The sequence below is a fragment of the Camelus bactrianus genome, chromosome 14, assembly GCF_048773025.1.
Source record: "Camelus bactrianus isolate YW-2024 breed Bactrian camel chromosome 14, ASM4877302v1, whole genome shotgun sequence".
Taxonomy (NCBI): domain Eukaryota; kingdom Metazoa; phylum Chordata; class Mammalia; order Artiodactyla; family Camelidae; genus Camelus; species Camelus bactrianus.
This window is the reverse complement of record NC_133552.1, coordinates 10,703,797-10,723,630: the sequence shown is the minus strand read 5'-3', so window position 1 is coordinate 10,723,630 and position 19,834 is coordinate 10,703,797. Positions and strand designations below refer to the sequence as shown.

General features: G+C 36.1%; 2 protein-coding genes across 17 annotated transcripts in view; one reads left to right on the top strand and one right to left on the bottom strand.

Moving 5' to 3' along the window:
* The window catches only part of SUPT20H (SPT20 homolog, SAGA complex component), a 33,285-nt gene extending 20,727 nt beyond the window's left edge, over positions 1 to 12,558 (top strand). For 9 of the 16 annotated variants that reach the window (XM_074378086.1, XM_074378083.1, XM_074378085.1 and 6 more), the window contains 10 exons: positions 377 to 494; positions 1,030 to 1,132; positions 1,266 to 1,424; positions 3,129 to 3,435; positions 3,927 to 4,081; positions 6,019 to 6,074; positions 7,932 to 8,081; positions 9,689 to 9,794; positions 11,220 to 11,323; positions 12,063 to 12,558. In XM_074378086.1, the coding sequence (XP_074234187.1) occupies positions 377 to 494; positions 1,030 to 1,132; positions 1,266 to 1,424; positions 3,129 to 3,435; positions 3,927 to 4,081; positions 6,019 to 6,074; positions 7,932 to 8,081; positions 9,689 to 9,794; positions 11,220 to 11,323; positions 12,063 to 12,200 (1,396 nt within the window). In that variant the 3' untranslated portion in view covers positions 12,201 to 12,558. The remainder of the gene's footprint in view (positions 1 to 376; positions 495 to 1,029; positions 1,133 to 1,265; positions 1,425 to 3,128; positions 3,436 to 3,926; positions 4,082 to 6,018; positions 6,075 to 7,931; positions 8,082 to 9,688; positions 9,795 to 11,219; positions 11,324 to 12,062) is intronic. The other 7 variants (XM_010951493.3, XM_045514105.2, XM_045514107.2 and 4 more) reach the window with 4 other exon arrangements.
* EXOSC8 (exosome component 8) lies at positions 12,470 to 19,045 on the bottom strand. Its single transcript, XM_010951485.3, has 11 exons — positions 18,989 to 19,045; positions 18,212 to 18,248; positions 17,929 to 17,992; positions 17,090 to 17,163; positions 15,836 to 15,881; positions 15,023 to 15,128; positions 14,895 to 14,940; positions 14,029 to 14,125; positions 13,624 to 13,744; positions 13,026 to 13,132; positions 12,470 to 12,686 (listed from the first exon to the last, which is right to left on the bottom strand). The coding sequence occupies exons 1-11, from the start codon at positions 19,003 to 19,005 to the stop codon at positions 12,571 to 12,573; spliced, it is 831 nt and encodes a 276-aa protein (XP_010949787.1). The 5' UTR covers positions 19,006 to 19,045; the 3' UTR covers positions 12,470 to 12,570.
* Between the last annotated feature and the right edge of the window lie 789 nt (positions 19,046 to 19,834).

The following is a 19,834-nucleotide window of genomic DNA, read 5'->3' as shown; positions in this document are numbered from 1 at the left end:
ATTTTAAATAAGAAAACTTAGATGTATTTACGGTAGCTAAAGAAAATGATTTCTAGGTTGTACTTTGATCAGAATATAAGTGAAAGTTGGGATAATTCTTTTGGCTGTTTATTGGTGAAATAATCACTGTAATTTCTGCTTTAGAGACAAGATACTGGAAGTATATCTTTAGGTTGTTAGTTAGCAAAACGTTTTCAGCACTAGCTTGTTATTTAAAAAGATTAGAAAAATGTGCTTTTAACAAAGATAAATTGTCTAAATTTTTCTGTTAGTTTTGATAGAACTTTTTTCATTAACAGTTATACATTTCCTGTGTAATAAATTTGTGCTTAAAACAGTTAGCTAATCCATACCTGTATTCCCCCTCATATTCCAGAGTAGTCAATCAGTACCAGGAATTGGTCCAGAATGAAGCCAAATGTCCAGTGAAGATGTTACATAGCTCCAGTGGCTCCGCCAGCTTGAGTCAGCCTTCTCCAGGGAAAGAAGCAGAAGTGTGTTTGGTTAACTTTTTTTGTGCTGTTACTTTTTTCTGCCTAATTGTTTCTCAAGGAATCTGAGAAATGTTAAGTACTATTTTTTGAGGGATAGAGGCATTGTTTAGTTTTGTTTTTACTTTTAACTTTGATTTTCTTTTTATTATTTAACTTTTTATAATGGAAATTTTCAAAGTACAGAGAGGTAGAGCAAAAAGTGTAATGAACACCTGTGTATACTGATCACCCACCTGGCTTCAACAGTTAGTTTTTCTGGAGAAGATATAAGAGTGAAGCTTTGCTATACTCTTATTCCTCTGCTCTTCCTCAAACTCTTTCTCTCCACTTTATTACTCAGAAGTTTTTCCTTCGTCCTTTGTGTATTTTATGGATCTTCTTATGAAAAATTACATTCTTTTGAAACATCTGTAATAACCAATTTATAACCATTAAGAGTACTTTGCAGTTTTAAACTCTGTTGTCATGTAGGAGTTGTAATGCTATTAATTTGACCTTAACTTTAATGAGTATACTGAATGTCACTATCTCTTAGCAGCCTGAGACCGTGTCAGTTCAGTCTTCAGTACTGGGGAAGGGAGTGAAGCATAGACCTCCACCCATCAAACTTCCCTCGGGCTCAGGAAGTAGTTCCTCAGGTATTACAGTCCAGAGTTTTCTGTAGTCTAGAGTAAGAAACAACACATGAACGTAATCTGTTTACGCATATTTTGATTTACTCAGAATTTTGAATTGTAAATCTAGGAAATATCATTTGTATTCCTCTTCTAGGTAACTATTTCACACCACAGCAGGCCAGCAGCTTTCTTAAATCTCCAACTCCTCCTCCTACTTCTAAGCCACCAAGTCTTTCTCGGAAGTCATCTGTGGACCTCAGTCAAGTGAGCATGCTCTCTCCAGCTGCCCTGTCACCTGCCAGTTCATCACAAAGTGAGTCATAACTTAAATTCTTCATTAACTCTTCATAAACTTTCGCATTAGTGTTCCTTAAGACGACTGTTTTTGACCAGTGAAATATGAATGTACTGTCTACCCAAAATGTAAAGGTTTTGAAAACCTTCAGGCAGATCTCTTGTTGACTGTATGTATTATGTGTTTATTGTAATTGTATTTGTTTTTCTGTATGTATGCACCTTGTGTATACCTTTCTTATAGACTTGCAACCTACACATCTCCTAAAAAATATAACCTGGTAGTTAAATGTGGCAGTAAGACTCCAAATTACTTTTTACTCCAGTGTGCCTTAGGACCATTTTACATTTTATGTAAACTATGCAGCTGATGTGGAAAAAAATGCCGTTAAGAGTTGTTGCTGCAGTTCTATCTTTATAGATACCAGAAGCCAACTAGTTCCAAGGTGGTGATACAATAAATTGAAAACTGACTCTTCAGTAATACCCCTGCACTTTTACAAATTGTTGTCAGTTACTAAAATGTGGGATTATCATAAAGCATTATTCTGAAGATACAAAAATGTAACTTTTACTACTGAATTTTTTTTTTTTACATCAAGAAAAGTTATTCAAGAATTCTAGCTTTAGTTTGGGAGAATTTCAAATTAGTAATTATCTGAGCTATTTAGGTACCAACTTAGAAAAAAGTATTCCAGTTTTTTAGATTTTTTTTTTTATGGATAACTAGCGTGTGCTGAAAGTTTTAGTACACTGCACAGTGACAGGGTGGTCTTCGCATTAGATGTAAACATCTTCATCTTGATAGCTCAAAAGGTGTAATTTTTCTGCCTTCTTGTTTTGCACAAAGAAAAATTTATAAATTTCCTGAAAGTCTTATTCACACTTCTTATGTTGTGGGTCTGGATTATGTTAATCTACTGCACACAGTTGTTACTTTAAGTAAGGGTTGAGTGACAGCTTCTGGACATTCACATTTCTTTCCTTTCTTTCTGCAGGACATGAAAGCTAAAAAAGAAAACACCTCAAGAGCTTTTGGTTTTATTTTTTTGGTTTTTGTTTTTTGTTTTTGTTTTTTTTTAAAGTTGATAAACTGTGCATACTTCATTCACAACAGATTTTCTATACATTCTACATTTAAACAGAAGTACACAGTTACTGTTAAAGATGCAGTATTATCTATCAAATACTTGCTTTATTACTGTGTTTTGTAAAATTTGTTTGTCAGGATAAACTTGATGTGTTAGGAATTAAGTATGTATATTTAGGTGCCAAATATGATTGTTAACCATATGTAATTTATTAAATATGTTCAGAGTTTATCTCAGACTGTTACAGAAAGTAAGCAATATTTCTAAATGAAGTCCTAAGTTAGTGAAATCGTAAATAACAAAAATTAATTTGAATTTCTTTTAAACTTTTTAGTCCAAAGGTAGCATGTAGGAAACTAACTTTTAAATGGGTGTTGTGGTAGAATACAAATGTATACTTTTACTGTTACTGTAATAGCATCTCTGATGGGATTTGTAGGTGATATACTGCATCCTTAATTGTAATTGAGTGTAGCAACACTCATGTATCATGTGTAGAATTAACACTTGCAGTTAACTGCTTAAAAAAATGGAACAAATTGTCAGTGCTAAGTAAGATTCCATTAACCTTATTTTAAAAAGGACTGGCCATTTATAACAAACTAGCAATTTTTATTTTTCTCAATGAGCAGGATCTGGAACTCCTAAGCCATCTACTCCTACACCAACCCCTTCATCGACCCCACACCCTCCTGATGCTCAGAGCTCAACTCCTATTACCCCTTCAACTGCCCCTACTCCCCAAGATTCAGGCTTCACCCCTCAGCCCACTTTGTTAACTCAGTTTGCTCAGCAGCAAAAGTCTCTGAGCCAGGCAATGCCTGTAACGACCATTCCTCTTTCCACCATGGTAACATCTATAACTACAGGAAGCACGGCCACCCAGGTCATGGCAAACTCTGCTGGACTTAACTTCATCAATGTAGTGGGCTCTGTTTGGTAAGTTTGCATTGACACTCTGGTATGTTTTTTTTTAAAGATATTCTCACGATTCTAAAATTCTTGTTTATGAAATTAATAACAAATTGCATATTAGTGAAACTGGAAGAAAATAGTTTCTGTGTGGATAGAAGCTATCTCAACGAGTATGTTTTAATTTTAGGTAGTCCATCTATTACATTACATCTGTTTATTACTTCACCTTGACAGTAGCTTAGGTTTTCCTGTTTCTCCTGTTAACATCTTTTAACCCATTGAGTAGTACATTACTTTTCCAAATTATATTTTAAACCTTGATAAATGTACAATACTTAATTTTAGCCAACATTGCTGTCACTTTCTAGCATAAAAATCAAACCAAGCCTCCAAGCTGACATTTAAGACAGAAATATGTGTTTGTTTAGCAGTTTCGTTTTTTAATCCAAGAAATTATGTGGCTGATTTTCCCTTTTATAAGTGCTAGTTTAATGCTTTGTCTTATTCTCCTGCAGTGGAGCTCAAGCTTTGATGAGTGGTTCCAACCCTATGCTGGGCTGTAACACTGGTGCCATAACTCCTGCAGGAATAAACCTGAGTGGCCTTCTACCCTCAGGAGGTCTGTTACCAAGTGCATTGCCCGGTGCAATGCAGGCAGCTTCTCAAGCAGGTCAGAATATTGGAAATAATAGCCTCTAACAAAATTAAAGTCCATGCTAATGTAAAAATGTCATTTTTAAGGTTAATATTTAAACATTTAACATCCTTATTTTATGAAGTCTTGTCAGAAATACTTCCTTTCAAAAGCTTTTAACGTTCTGATGTTTAAATTGAAAGCCTTCTAGTTGTCAGCTTTTGTGGAGAAACTTGGTAAGCCTGTTAGTCTCTGGAAAAGTTGTCTTTGCCTTCCAAACAGTATAGTAAAATTAACTTTGATAGTTGTCAGTGTAGTCCTATTCCCAGTAAAAGAGATGTATTTTGAAAACGTGTGCAAGAAAGGCAACATAGCGTGGTACTTAAAAGCCTCGGTTCTGGAGCCAGACTGCCTGTGTTTGAATCCTGCTTCTGCGAGGATGTAACCGTGTAGTCATGGCCAAGTTACCATTGTGCCTTGCTTTGCTTATAAATAAATGAGGAGTATAATAAATTTTATCTCATAGTTGTGAGGATTAAATGAATAAATACAAATAAAATACTTAATATGCCTGAGATGTGATAAACGTTCAAAAATACTTACTGTCATTATTATCAGTAGTAGTAGCTCTATTGTAGTAGTAGTGGTAGTAATTCTAATTACATGTACTGGAAAAAAGTGTTAACAACTTGTGCTATTTTTAATGCTTTTTAAGAGAATGTATTATACTATCTCAGAACAATCCAGTTCCTTACTATTGAGAAAAAAATTAAAAGGAAAAACATACTTGACTTAGAAAGAAAAACTTATCAACAAGTTTCTATGAGTTAGGAAAAGAGAAGCCACAGAATATAATTCAAACATGTTAATATATTGCTGTGATTTCCCAGTTCTAGCTGACATTCTTATTTTAATGTGAATAAATGTGTTCTAGTGGCATGAGCCCTGGAAATGGAATCAGTGTTGAATTTAAGATGTTTATATTTATGTGTAATTCCACCAGTTACTTGTAGCTCCAAATGCTGACGGGGGGGCCTGAAAGAAGTCACTTTATTTTTCCTGCTTAGCCTTAGTTTCATCTATTCTAAGATGGAAGTAAAAACATCTAATTTCAATTGGTACTTATGAGAAATAAGTGGAGTGATATGAAAGTGCCTTTGGTAAGCTATAAAAGCATTATACAGATGTCACTCACCTTTAAATGGAGTTACGTCTTTTTTTAAAATGAGAATTCCTGGAGGGGATATCAATATTGTCATATTTTTATCTGATTATGCTTTTTCTGTTTCTTATACAAGGCTTTCATGCTGTGATCTGTATATTACCTGCCCTTTATCTTTTTAATATAGTTAGCTGCTTAGAGAACTAGATGCATTTTTAATTAGTGTTTGAATTGGTAAATTGAGTGAGGAAAATATATACATGCTTAAATAAGTTCAGAATTAACAGAGCACTGTTTCCTGACTCGAAGCTTGATCTATACACATAAAATTCAACATTCTTTAGCATTATTAACATTAGCATTTGTACTTTAAAAGATAGCACAGAGCACACCAGTTCTCGGAGATAGCATTATTATCATATACTGTTTAGCACTGAGGAATGGAAGTAGATGTCAGTACCTGAAATGTATTTGCATAACAGTGATAGTTTGGTTATACTTAAGGTGTTTGCATGCTGCTAGATTACTTTTCCAGCCAGCAGTCAAAAATAATGATAAAGAAGTCTGTGTTTCTGAAATACAGAACGTATTGTACATTTGATGCTTCACATCTTTGAATAAGATCTCAGTATTGATAAATATTGATGAAAATGGATTTTTCTGTTTTCAAGAAATTTTAAAAGTATAGAAAATAAGCATGTATATGCATAAAGTGCTTAAAATACTGTATTTGTGTATACTAAAGTATAAAATACTTTCAAGTATAATAAAGTTTTAATTCCCTGTTATAACCATGAATTTTATTTAATAGGTGTTCCATTTGGTTTAAAAAATACTTCAAGTCTCAGGCCCTTAAATCTACTCCAGGTAAACCTGAAACACTGCTTTTAATTAAAATTTTTTAGCTTTTTTTAACCACATATGTCTGTACGTAGCAGCATTTGAAATTTGAGGTTGTTCAGAATCTTCTAAGGGTGTGGTTACCTTTGCATGGGCAAGTGGAGAAGGAGAAAGAATTGGTATCCTGTGTACTGCACTTTTATTGGCTTTAGCATCCCTGCCCAGTCAAGAGCTAGTTGTTCGGAGGGGAGAATTGATAACTGCCAAGGAGAATAACTTGCCTACAATAGTAGCAGCAGATAGAAGATAATTCCTCTCTTAACAGACTTTTGATGTACATATATGTATTGGTGTTTGCTTATAGTAGGTTTTGTGCATGAATAGACATTTTAAAAATTAGGTATGTGTTCTTTTCCTGAGAATATGACTTCTAACACAGTGCCAGGCACCTGGTAGTCATTCAAGAAATGTTTGTTAGATTACAGTTTGCATCTAATGATGAGACTTTTTTTATACATTATTAACACGTGTTAACATATAATAAGAGACTGTAGGTGGAGAATTTAGTACATATTGTAAGTTTACAATATTCTGGGTGTTAAGCTTGGTCCTTTAGTTTAAAGTCCAGTATAAGCTAGTAGGTTAGAAAATAAATAGGACTACTACAGAGAATTTGTAGAAATGGTAGACATGAATATAAGGATTTGGAGACAAAATGGCAGAGCTGTGTATTATTAGGAAATAACTAACAAACAGATCAACCCAACTTGATATTCAGAAGTAATAAATCAGGAAATACATTTAGAACTAAAACTTAAAACTTATTTTCTGTATAAGATGCAAATAGAGTCCATATTTACAGGCTAATTGCAGAACAGTGTACTTGTAATATGGACACATTGGTTCAGTTTATTCAGCCACTTGCCTGCATGTTGCTGTAGGAATTTCTACAGACATGGTCTCAGTATTAGGAGTGGTATTCCTTAATGGTCCTGATAATAAGGATTAAGGGCAAAACCACCTTACAGATTAGATTTTGCCGCATTTTATGATCTCAGTCATTGAGGAGGGACTGTTTGCCTTGTCTGTGTCCGGGCTACCTGGCCGCGAGCTGTGCTGGGCGTGGGCTTTTGCCCTGATGCCTGTTTTTGACCCTACAGACCTTAGAGTTCTGTATCTAGTATTTGCTTGGACTTTCCCCCAGAACTTCAAAGTGCTTTTAACTTAAACCCCTATAGAATAAAATGGGAAAACCCTTTGTTTCCTGGTGCATTTGGAGTGCATAGTTTTAGTTTTTAATATGGTGTTTTCTGAATGCTTATTTTGAGAAAGTTTGGGGTTTTTTTTTTTCTTTAGTTAATCTAGATTCAGAATGACTGAATAAGTAATGTTCAAACTAAATATGGACATCTCATGTGTTTTCTTTTAAGCTTTGAAATTTCTGGCTAGGTTATGTAAAAAGCCAGGCATTTCTGACTTTGGGCAAAGCTAGACCAGAGTTAGGGAGATGAGTTTTCTTAATATATGTCTCTGATTAGCCCTAGCTTCTTGCAAATGTATAGTTCTACTAAATGCATTTAATGCTGTTTTGTGTTGCTTTATAAAAAGTTAAATAAAAGCAGTATGTATATTGGGATAGGTAACTATTAACTTGAGGCAGAAAGATTTGTTTGAGAGCCAAAGTTAACAGCACTTAAAAATTGTGTTTAAATAGATCATTTCTTCTTTAAGGGCAGGGATCTTGTTTTTGATTTTTGTTTACCTCTGTTTCTTCAGTCCTTGGAAGAATGCCTGACAATAGTGAATGCCCCCAAGATATTTGTAGAATACAGAAATTTAAATCTTCTGAGATTGGCTAATTAATCTTGCTTAAATTCTTGATAGCTTCCAGGAGGTTCGCTCATTTTTAACACTCTGCAGCAGCAGCAGCAGCAGCAGCAGCAGCAGCAGCAGCAGCAGCAGCAGCTCCCTCAGTTTACACCACAGCAGCCTCAGCAACCCACAGCTTCTAGTCCTCAGCAGCCCGGGGAGCAGGTATGTCCTTTCTACCTTCAAAATGCTTTATTATAGAATTAGAACCTTTTTTTGTATTCCAAGCATATTTCAAGTATTGTTTAGATTTTTCAAACTTTTCACATGCTGTTTGTTTTTTTAATTAACAGTAATAGCTATGAGTTATTAGGTACCTATTTCTGATTCTCACAACAGCCATACTGAATGGATGATATCACTTCTGTCTTGCATAATATGAACTAGACTCGGTGACTGACCTGCTTACAACCATACAGTGAGTGGCAGAGCAAGGAGTCAAACCCAGGTCTCCCTGCTCCTATAGGCCATGTGTTTTCTATGCCACCATCAATCATCCTTCTGTCTATAGTATTTTGTTCGAATAGAGATGTTCTTATTATATTGAAGCTTATTAGATCAGAGGGAAGAGAGACAAAAAACAAATACTTTGTCTGTTGCCAAACAAAATGAAATTGAATAAGAACTGCAGTAACTTAAAGTAGTAGAAGGAACTTCAGGTTTTCTAAACTTTCGCTGCACTTTGGAATGCTCAATATCACAAATTATCAGAGCCATGCAAATCAAAGCCACGGTGAGGTATCACCTCACACGGGTCAGAATGCCCATCATTAAAAAATCCACAAATGACAAATGCTGGAGAGGCTGTGGAGAAAAGGGAACCCTCCTACTGCTGGTGGGAATGCAGTTTGGTACAGCCACTATGGAAAACAGTATGGAGATTCCTTTAAAAACTAAAAACAGAGCTACCATATTATCCAACAGTCCCACTCCTTGGTGTTACCCAGAAAAGATGAAAACTCTCAATCAAAAAGATACATGCACCCCAGTGTTCATAGCTGGACTGTTTACAATAACCAAGGAATGGAAACACCCCAAGTGCCCATTAATGGATGATGGGCTTAAGAAGATGTGGTCTACACGCACACACACAATGGAATGTTACGCAGTCATAAAAAGAATGAAATACTGCCATTTACAGCAACATGGATGGACCTAGAGAACATCAAACAAAGTGAAGTCAGACAGATAATATCACTTATATGTGGATCTAAAAAATAATACAAATGAATCTATATACAAAACAGAAATAGACATAGAAAACAAATGTATGGTTACCAAAGTGGGGGAGAGGGATCAATTAGGAGTATGAGATTAACAAACTATTATACATAAAATAGATACGCAACAAGGATTTACTGTATAGCACAGGGCACTATATTCAGTATCTTGTAATAACCTATAATTGAAAAGAATCTGAAAAAATACATATGACTGAATTACTTTGCTGTACACCTGAAACTAACACAACATTGTAAATCAACTGTATACTTCAATTAAAAAAAATAATTCTGATGAAGCTTTATACAGCATCAAATAATAAACCAGTACAGAATCCATTCTAAAAACTCGGTTTTATTTTCTTTCTTTCAATGTACTGTAAGTTTTTTCTTGTTAATAATCCTGAATACCTTTGAAGTCTTATCCTTATGTTATTTTTACAAGACAATCGATGTTGAATTTTTTTTCATACAGGAAAAAGTACTAATTCTTTCTGCCAATCCAAAGTTGTTTTTCTTTTTGTACAAGTCATGTGTTATTTTTTTATTCAGGCTGTTGAACAAAGCTCATCTAGTCAAGAACAGGCCTTACCTGCTCAGCACACTGCCGTCATTAACCTTGCTGGAGTAGGGAGTTTTATGCAGTCACAGGCAGCTGGTTGGTATCTTCATAACTAAATATGTTGAATTTACTAAAAGTGTCTAACCTATTTGGGATCTCACCATTTCAACTATTGCTTTTCCTTCTTTTGCAAGCAGTAACAAGGAAAAAGTTCAGTTGTAATTATTGAGTGAACTATTAAGTCGATTAATTGATGGCCCTCAGATTTTTTTCACTATTGACAATTAAAAGTGCTTTGACCTACATGTATTAAGAGCAGTTCTATTTTCCTCATGTTAAATATTGGCAAAATTTTACACAATTATCCAACCCATTGGGAAGCTTCCAAAACTGTTAACTCTTCAGTTTTCCTGGGTTATTGAGAGCGCATTTTTCTAGATAGCATAATCTTGTCTCATTCTCATAGCTTGTAGTTGCGTGAATTAAGACTTAATGGTGAAGTAGTATAACTTATGAAGCCACTTGTAAAAAAAACAAGATTATACTGAATGATTGCTCACTACTTCTAGTAGTAAATGGTGAACCAAAGATTTACCTTTAATGAAGATTATTTCATAAACTGAAGATAGCAGTTACAACTTTACATTAATTAAAATCAGTAAGCTGCATGTGTAAAAAGCTGAGATAGTGTTTGAGGATGCCTGAGTGAACATGTTACCAACATTTTAAATTATCACCAGGCTTACTATGGTGCCTTTAGGATCCTGTGCAACTCCCAGTGTCTGAATTTGGAATTTATGTAAGCACATGTTACATAAAGCTCTGACTTAGAGCTAGTGAATTTCCAAATGGAAATTTATCATAAACCTTTACCACATATTATAAATTTCCTAAAATAGCTGTATTGTAACTTAATGGAAAGAACTCTAGGCTGACAAGTGAGAATGTTCCTAGCTCCAGAGTTGCTATTAATTATCTTTGAGTTCTCAAACCATCCAGGCTAGAAATTTCATCTGTACAGTGAGTCAGATTTATCGCTGATCCCACCCGGCTTTAAGTGGTTCACCACCTCTATTGCTAATAGTGTGGTTTGATACTCATTGTAACATCTCAGCATTTGTCTACCAGTTTTATCCTTACCGAAGTTTGGATTTCTCCCACTCCTTTTCCTACTTGAGTGGTTATATTTTAAAATAACATGCTGTACTCACCATTTTGCAAGAAAGCCTTCTCAACAAAATAGCACTAGTATCAAGTTTCATTGAGATGCAAGAAGAGAGAGGGGCACAGTGCTTTGGCCCACATGCTCTCCCTTCTCCTCCATGTCCGGGAAGTTCTGTAATCAGTGGTACCCTCAACTAACAGGAGACTGTACTAAATTTATTCTGAAATGTCTGTGATTTGATACTTAAGATTAATCATACTGATACTTTTCTATTTCATTTTCTTTGTTGTCCTTTTCTAACCCTGGTAGCCTTCAAACTTTTTGACTGGCCTGCTTTCCCCTTCTCCTCTCTGTAGTGTTGTCTCAGCTTGGCTCTGCCGAGAACAGACCTGAGCAAAGCCTTCCTCAGCAGAGATTCCAGCTCTCCTCTGCCTTTCAACAGCAGCAGCAACAGATCCAAGTAATCCAGCAACTTCACTCTGGTTACATTTTTAAAGATACTCTGCTCCAACAGTACTTCAAAATACCTTAGTTTTATTTTACTGTCTTTTAAGACTATACAGTAATTGGTAAATAACTTAGCAAATTTTATTTAAAAGTCTGACAATTTTAGCCAACTTGGAGCACTCAGTATATATTTTGTACATTTAAGTCATACCCTTTTCCTAAGTTAAAATCTTTCCTGAAGTGCTGGTGGCACATTATTACAGTTTCCAATGTATTTTGAAGTAGTCGGTTGTAAGTGCCAATGGTTAACTTTTTAATAATGTACTGCAGAAAAAGGCAAGTATACCAGTGTTCCTGTTAGTAAATGTCATACTTGTTTTAGAAAAATGTTACTCCATTATTCCGGGAAGGCAGCGTACTACAGTGGACTGTCTTTGCAGGGAGGTTTTATGTTGCTGTGAGCTGTCATACAGCAAAATGGTAGCTGAAGTTGCTGAGTTACTGCTAAATAGACTGGCCAGGCAAGGTCACAGAAATACCCCTGAAGTCGACCGAGAACCGTTTAAAGCCCTCGGCAGGCTTCTGTGCCACTGGTGCTGTTTGACTGTGTGTTGTCTCAGTGTGGTGTAGTCCCTTTTTGTTATCTTGGTGCTTTCTCCCTTTCAGTTTTGTTGTTTCCATCACTCTGAGGAAAAGCACCTTGCCATTCCTGCCTACATTGGACCTAACTTGATTTTCTCCTTCTTTTGCAGCAGTTGCGATTCTTGCAGCATCAAATGGCTATGGCGGCGGCAGCGGCACAAACAGCGCAGCTCCCCCGGCACCGGCACACAGGCAGCCAGTCAAAAAGTAAAGTGAAGAGAGGCGCGCCGACCACTCCAAAATTCTGAGTCGTGCATTTTTTTTCCTTTTAAAAACATTAAGAGCATTGAATCAAAAGGGTTCTGAGTTTCTACTTTGTTTTTGTTTTTTTTAAATACCAGTATTTTACATTGCTAGATACACAAACTTTATACAGAAGCACAACCCTATGATTTTTAAATAAAAACAGGGAAATGATTTAACGAACCATTAGGGTTGGTTTGCCTAAGTCATTGCTTTTTAAAAATGGTTTCACTGTACATAATGCAGAAGTGACCTAAGAAATACTAGAAACATCTTTCAGAAGAATGTAGTTTGATATTTATTTCGTATAAAAGGTTTGTGCACAGTGTAACAAATACAGTTTTTACAAATCTGTTTTGAAAATGTCGTGATTGTTTATTTGGGTTTCATACTTTTAAATACTTCATCCATCAGTTTTTTTACTTCTTTGTGTCTTGTAACTGCTCGGCTCATACAGTCCTGAAGTTTAGCTCCAGTCAGTCCACTTCCACCTGAAAAATTATTGTGCCAACACTATTAATACCTGCTATTTTTACATGATCAACATCATGTCAAATTAAAAAACTAACAAAAAAAATCAAAATTATAAACCAGTAGTATGGTCTCAAGATTTGCAAGTTATGTTTTAACAAGACCGCCCAAGTGATCCTGAAGTTTAAGAACATCCAATATAAAAACGCAAGGAATCTGAGGTAACAGAGAAACTACAGTAGACTTAATGTTAGGCAAAACAATAAAAGATCCACATTCCATCTGGCCCTCCCTAATACAAAGAAGCTCACACTGAGTTCATCTCTGTTTGGTACTGAAATGGAGGGGGAAGTACATGCCTGGTTTGTGAAGACAACATAGTTTGCCTTCTTCATCCATTACTACTGTTAAGGTTCCAGTTGCCAGATGTTCCTCCTCTTCAGTAGGGTCAACTATAAGCAGAGTGCTATTTAAAAAATTTAAAAGTGTACATTATCAATCCATGGGACGAATTTTATTTTAGAAAAATACTAATTAAACTCACCACCTGCATTCTACCTTAGACAGAACTGGTAGAAACCAGAAAAATTAATAGCAACCTAAAATTCTACTACTTGTAATAAGAATCTTTGCCCTTCAATTTATGAATATATTAAAGTCCTTGGCAAACACTGAAGACAGCACAAGGTAAATCTTTTGTGAAATAATTGAAAATTAACATTACACAGGAAAAAGCAAACCAAGCTACAAGATAAGAAACAATTAATCCGAATCAGGATGTTTTTAACTGTAAGGATTAGCTAATAATAATTGTGCAGGGACAACAGGTATAAGGTCAGGTGTCCAGGCAAACTAGGATGTATAGTCAGTCACCTTAGGTATTTCCTGAAAAGTTAGAAAGCTGAAAAACAATCCATTACCTTGAATATACAATTTTTATACATTTGATTAACTTACTCGTCAAACACAGCAAAGGAAGTTGCAACTGGATGAGTTCTAATATTCAAATGACTTTTCTTTTTAAAATTAACCTCTGCTAAAGCAGTTTCTTCATTTATAGTAACTTCAGGCAACCGTACTAGAAAAAGACAAACAGGTAAAGTCAGTCTCACACTAGTGAAAAGAACAAAAAGGCATTCTGTGCTTTGTTAATTCACTATTCCCTCAATTTAATTTGTCAGAAGTATTACTTTTAAAAAAAGAACAATTAAGGTAAGTATAGTGGATACAAACATTGTTTTCCTTTAATTTAGAAACACATGAATGATAGGTAACTCTTAAGAACCTTTAAAAATTTATTGAGAAATTTTAACAAAACAGAACATTCTGACGTAAGTAGGAATATTCCCTAAGGTTGCTTACCATTTTTTAAAGCTGCTAACAAAGCAAATGTGCAGGCATCCAGAATGTTTCCATCGTGGTTGAGGCAAATGAGATCACAGTATAGAACCCAAGCAAGCTAAAACAGAGTTTACACACAGTGGAAATTAAAGCTTTCTGATTGGTATAACATGGTATTTGCTTCTACTTAGAAACCACACCCTTGATTAGACAAGCAAAATAACCTTCAAGGCTCAAAAACTTGAAAATTTAAAAAAGCTTCACATTTATAAAATAAAAACAGTGGACAGGTTTGGTAAAAGCTGACTTGACCACCAAAAGCTGACATATCCATTTCCCCCAAGGGAGCTATATACTGAGAAGGAATTCCCATCCTTATTGGGATGAGAGTATTGCTTTTGAAAATCCCAAATGAAACTCAAAATGTACTTTAACACAGAAACCTTAATACATGAAATTTTTAGGTTTTACAATGCTTAATAAATCAGTATAATCAAAAAGGAAAAGCCTCTATGTACTAGTCAACTTGGTTTAAAGTTTCCAAACAGACTTGGAATTTACAGTGTGGATTCACCTTAAACACGTTAGCTGGTTAGATATTGATATGCTAGAAGGAATTTTAAAATGACTGTATTCGCTATAAAAGTTATGGGGGGAAAAGATCACATCAGCTTAAAAGGTAGCTCCCAGCCTGGCAATGAAGTAATCAAAATTGGTTTTTTGTGAACTATATAGTTCATCCAGATAGAGTAAGACTGATTTTTTTTTAACTGAATTCCATTTAGAAACAAGACATCCATATTTAAGGCTACTGTAGTTTTTTTAACTTCCCCCACAAAAAAAAACACTTCAGAATTAATAAAAGCTCATGGCTTTATTCCTGTTACCTTTCCTGGAGAAATGCATAAGTCCTCTTTCTGAATTATCTGTGAACTTGATTTAAAGACAAAGAGCTCAGTAAATAAAAGGTCAAAAACTCTAAAATGAATGTCAGATTTTATCATGATGATCTTACTTTTCAATGACATCTGCAATGAACTGGCTGGCCACTTGGGCCTCTTCTCCAGGAGGTCCAGACCGAAATCTCGATGAACACAGAGGTGACAGATCCACATTCGGAACTGAAAGAAACACTGCTGCTATGAACCAAACTTCACCTCTGGTTTAATGTTAAAGGTATTAATAAATCGACTGCAAAGGCAACTGTGGCCATGGATGGGCTTTCCAAGTAGGAAGCACTGTAACACTGCAATTACATTCTTTTTCATCTTTGTGAGAATCAGGCTTAGATAAAATTTGTATTTGCCAACTTTTTTTCTACACAAATACAAAAAAAAAAAAAAAATCTATTTAAGGCCTCAATCCTAAATTATTCACAAAAAGTCCTTAGATTTCTTTCAAAATACCCCAATCTGTAACAGAAGATAGCCCCTCTAGTCAAACCAACTGTTCTGCATTTTTAAAATGTTGATTCCTACCATAAAGAAAAGATGGCCAAAGAAAAAAATCACAGTGGTATAGTATAAACAAAAATCTTTATGGAAACAGAAAAATTTTCAGTTACAGCACTTTGCCTAAGAGATTCTATTTTCTTGGTTGATGACATCTGTATAAACAAAAACTGATGAAACAAGTTTGATAAATATATTTACAAAATTCTGTATCTTGCTGTTACAGTATCTTCTAAGATACATACAGAAAACTTTTATATACAGGAATCTATGAGGCTTCTGAATAAATTTTTTCCACTGTACTAAGATTTAGCTATAATAACAGTATTAACCATGTTAAAGTATTTGTGTTAAAATTCCAAAACCATTTAACTTACCAACATATCCCTTATCAGGGGCATCTGCTGGTGGTGCTCCAAATTCCTAAAGAAGTAAACAAATGTTTCCTATGAAAGAAGCTGCTAAAAAATTGTGAAGACAGCAGTTAGTCATGGAAGGCTCTACCAAAGACCATATGAGTTAACTCCACCACGAGCACCTACTCTGCTTGGGAAGGTATGCAGGGGCTCTAAGGCCACGGCGCCACTCCTCACTAGCTCTGCAAGGCAAGAAGGCAGTACATCATGGCTGACTGCAGTGCACTCAGCAAAATTACCTGGAGCTCCAACTGAATTTCTACCCGACCCTCTCTCCCACGTATCAGTAGCCAAGAATATGAATTTAAAGTCCAGGTGATACTGACACCAACAGATTTAGGAATTGATGGTATACTGACCAAGAGCAAAATCCCTGGAATCACTGACCTGGTTCAAATGTCAGACCAACACTTTCTGGCTTGAAAGACTTTGAGCAAGTTATTTAACCTCTTACCATTCAACTTCCTCATTTGTAAATGGGAAATTAATAGGGCGTACTTTCAGGGACTATTAGTAAGAGTCAGATGAAACACTTTTAAGTCCTTAGCAAAAATCCTGGCAAGGAGTAAGAGATCAAGTCTTGTTAAGTATCACCCCACCTTGACTGAGGAAGAATCTGAACTCAGGTTAAGTGATTCAGTTAAGTAGAGGCTTTCGAGTCACTTATGTCTAAGTTCTATTTATGAGCCTATGTTCCTGGATAAGTTATTGAACCCCATGTAAAACAAGAGATAAAAAGAGAAATACTTCAATGACTGTCTTGAGGATTAAGCTAGATAATCCTGTAAAGCACCTAATATAAGGTGCCTGGAACATGCAAGTAGTCAGTGGTAACTTATTTCCTCGAGCTTTTCTTTTGAACGTCTCAACTTTCTAAACAGTTGCACAGATTAAACGCCATCACTGGATAAACAGGTCACCAAAAATCTCTTAATTTCTCAAATTACAGCCAAATTCTTTAAAAATTTAAGGTGGTGAGGACTTTTAATTGTTTCAATTCAGCACATTTGCGAATGTTCACAAATTTGAGTCATTAAACTTGGGTTGTAGTATCTAATACTCAAAAGTGAAAACTTGGGAAATGAAAACAAATACTAAAAAACTGACACGTCACTACCTAACCAACAGTGGAACTACAGGCGTATATTACAATCTAATAAGTATACGAAGCTATTTTGGTAACTCAAATCTTAATAATACATACATTAAACCTACCGCTTTTATTCCACAAATTACTGTAGTATTTCCCAGCCTCACTAAAGAAGACCCATCTGCGGTACCAATTGAACCTGAAAAAAGTATTTAAGCAAAATGAAAAAGCATTTTCATCTCCTACATTTTATCATGCTACATTATCTCAGTTGTTTATGAAAGTTTATTCCCTGCTTGAGTCTTTTTAAAATTATAGTTGACCCTTGAACAGCACAGGTTTGAACTGTACCAGTCCACTTAGAGAAGGATTATTTTCATTAAATACTAAATATCTAGTACTACACAATCCACAGTTGGTTGAATCTGAAGATGCAGAACCACAGATAGGAAGTACCAATTCTGAATTACTTGGATTTCTGTGCGAGGGTCAGGACCCCTAAGCCTCTCATTGTTCAAGGGTCAACCATACTGTTTTAAGTATTCACTATCCTTGAATTTGAGTTAATCCATTTATCATTCAATAACAGGACTTATACAGATTAAATCTCTTCCCACAAAATTACTGTAATCCCTTATACATGGTAGAATTTGTCTGAAATACTGTTTAAATAGCTCAGAGTCTAAAACCTGAGAATCTCATACAGGTAAAATTGGAAAATTCCATGTTTACAACAGAAGGTTTAATTAAGTGTAAGGTATATAAGAAAACCATGTCTTGGAAATTTTGAAGGAAGGAAGGGTGGAAAACAGTTACTTTAAAATTTAAAGTGAACACATCAATTGAGAGAAAAGTGAGCTTAAAAAACTTTACAAATAAAAACCTATTATAAAAACACGAAAAATTCTATTTTCAGAAATGAAGTAACTTCAGCATTCTAGTTTAGAACTCAAAATATCCTTACCTATGTTGACAGTTGTGGTTCTGAATTCACCAAGTTCTCTTCCATCAGGACGGCAGTTCTCCTTCTAAATAAACATATGAAAGTAGATTACATCTACACGGATATTTTACACACACCAGGGAAAACACATTAAACCTCGTTAAATTAATTTGAATTAATTGAAAACAGTAATTTAAAAACTGAGCATGTAACATTGGTTTAGGTGTGCAATGTAATATCTGTTTATGAAAAAACCATATTATATCATCATAAAAGGCATAACATGTATATAATCTTCACTTACCAAAAATCTCCTGTAATACTCCAGAGGTTCCACAGTTCTGAAACATGTTTAAAATACGAGATAAGTTAGCAATAAACCCTTATATTAGCTGTACCTACGACTTCAGCAGCCAGAGATTAAACGTTTTCGTTGTTACTTTATAGTTACAGAAGGCACGTGTAAGACTCGTTGTTATTCGAAATTCCAGGGGAGTTACTGAACTCCCCATTAGATCTTGCTTAAGAAAGTAAATTCTAAAACAGATTATGTATCTCACTTTATCGTAAACTGGGAGTTTATATACAGAGAGAAGTGTTTCAATATAGCTGGTTTCCTTTGGAATCCTATTCATTTCATCCATCTAAAACTAGATTCTCAGAAGGGAAATGTACAGGCTTCCGCAGAGTGGCCCCCAAAACGCTTCAGTAAAACCTTCCAAACAAGGCACAATGCTTTTAGAAATAAACTACAGAAGGTGGAGAATAGGGTGGCATGTGGTTCTGACGGAACACTTCTTTAAAAGATTGTAACTGTGTCTCCTGAGGCACCGCATCCACTGCATTCGCAGCAGGTACAGAACTCTACACACTGTCCCTTGCATCACCTGCCACACTGGGGGAAGACGGACCCATTCCTTTCACTACGGCCACCTGCAGTCGTCCAGCCCGCCTGCTTCCGTGGTGGAAAGAAGTGGGAACCCAGTGAGGTGGCCACGCGCTGAGAAAATCCCAGCTAAGGGTAAAGGTAGCCGTCATCCGCTAGGGTCCCAGCTCGAGCCCGCTGGCCGCCCACACTCACTTGAACCCGGCCGCCATCTTCCCGCCCGCGTTTCTGCGCCTGCGCCCGCGCCCGTGCCCGGGTATCACAGCACCTCCGGCCTGCTCTCCTATTCCGTCTCAGCACTTTCAACACTGATGCCTGCGCCTTGCTCTGGCCGCCTGATATCTAGAAGGTGAGGCTGGGTTGAGTGGAGTGGGACAGACCAGGGCAGGGGTGGTTTCCTGCACGCCTTCGCTTCACCTGCCCCTAGGCAGACGCCTCTCCAGGTTTCCTTGCCTTTGACTTGTTTTGACGAATCGGCTGTTAGAGAAGTGACGAGTGTCTGTTTACAAACAGTCCTCTAGCGCAAGCGTTTAAGGGAAAATCGACCTTACAACAAAGAATCAAGCGTTGAGTGTGCAGTATTATTCCAGTATCTCAGCGTTCTTTTCCCGCCTCCTTCTTAGGCTAGGCCCTGGGCTTGCCTTCTCCTAGGTAAAGGGCTTCCTGCTCCAGCGCCGAAGAGTTATGTAAATTTTCTGTGAGCTCGTTATCCGCAGCTGATTACACTTTGCAGCTGCCCGGAGCGGGCTCCAAAGGAGCAGCTTCGTTGTGGGCTGTGTCGTGGCCCAAGACCTCCACCTCCTGCTAATAGGGTTGCCAGATAAGATACATCCAGTTCAATCTGTATGTCAGATAAACAAAAGAGTGTCATTTTGGTTTTTTCTTTTCTTTTGTTTTTTAACTACGAGTACGCCCAAAATAGTTCATGTTAATTAGTTGTTACCAGAGGCTGGGGGAGAACTGGGAAAGTTTTAAAAATGGTGATGATGGTTGCAGGAAATTGTGAATGCAATTAATGCCATTGTATGCATAAAATGGCAA

What these genes read in the sequence shown, in the direction of transcription:
- EXOSC8 (XM_010951485.3), bottom strand. An exon ending in TAATTTGTGGAATAAAAGCG is followed by an intron (nt 15,882 to 17,089) that starts GTAGGTTTAATG and finishes TTACTTCTTTAG; the next exon opens with GAATTTGGAGCACCACCAGC. An exon ending in ATGTTGTCTTCACAAACCAG is followed by an intron (nt 12,687 to 13,025) that starts GCATGTACTTCC and finishes ATAATTTTTCAG; the next exon opens with GTGGAAGTGGACTGACTGGA.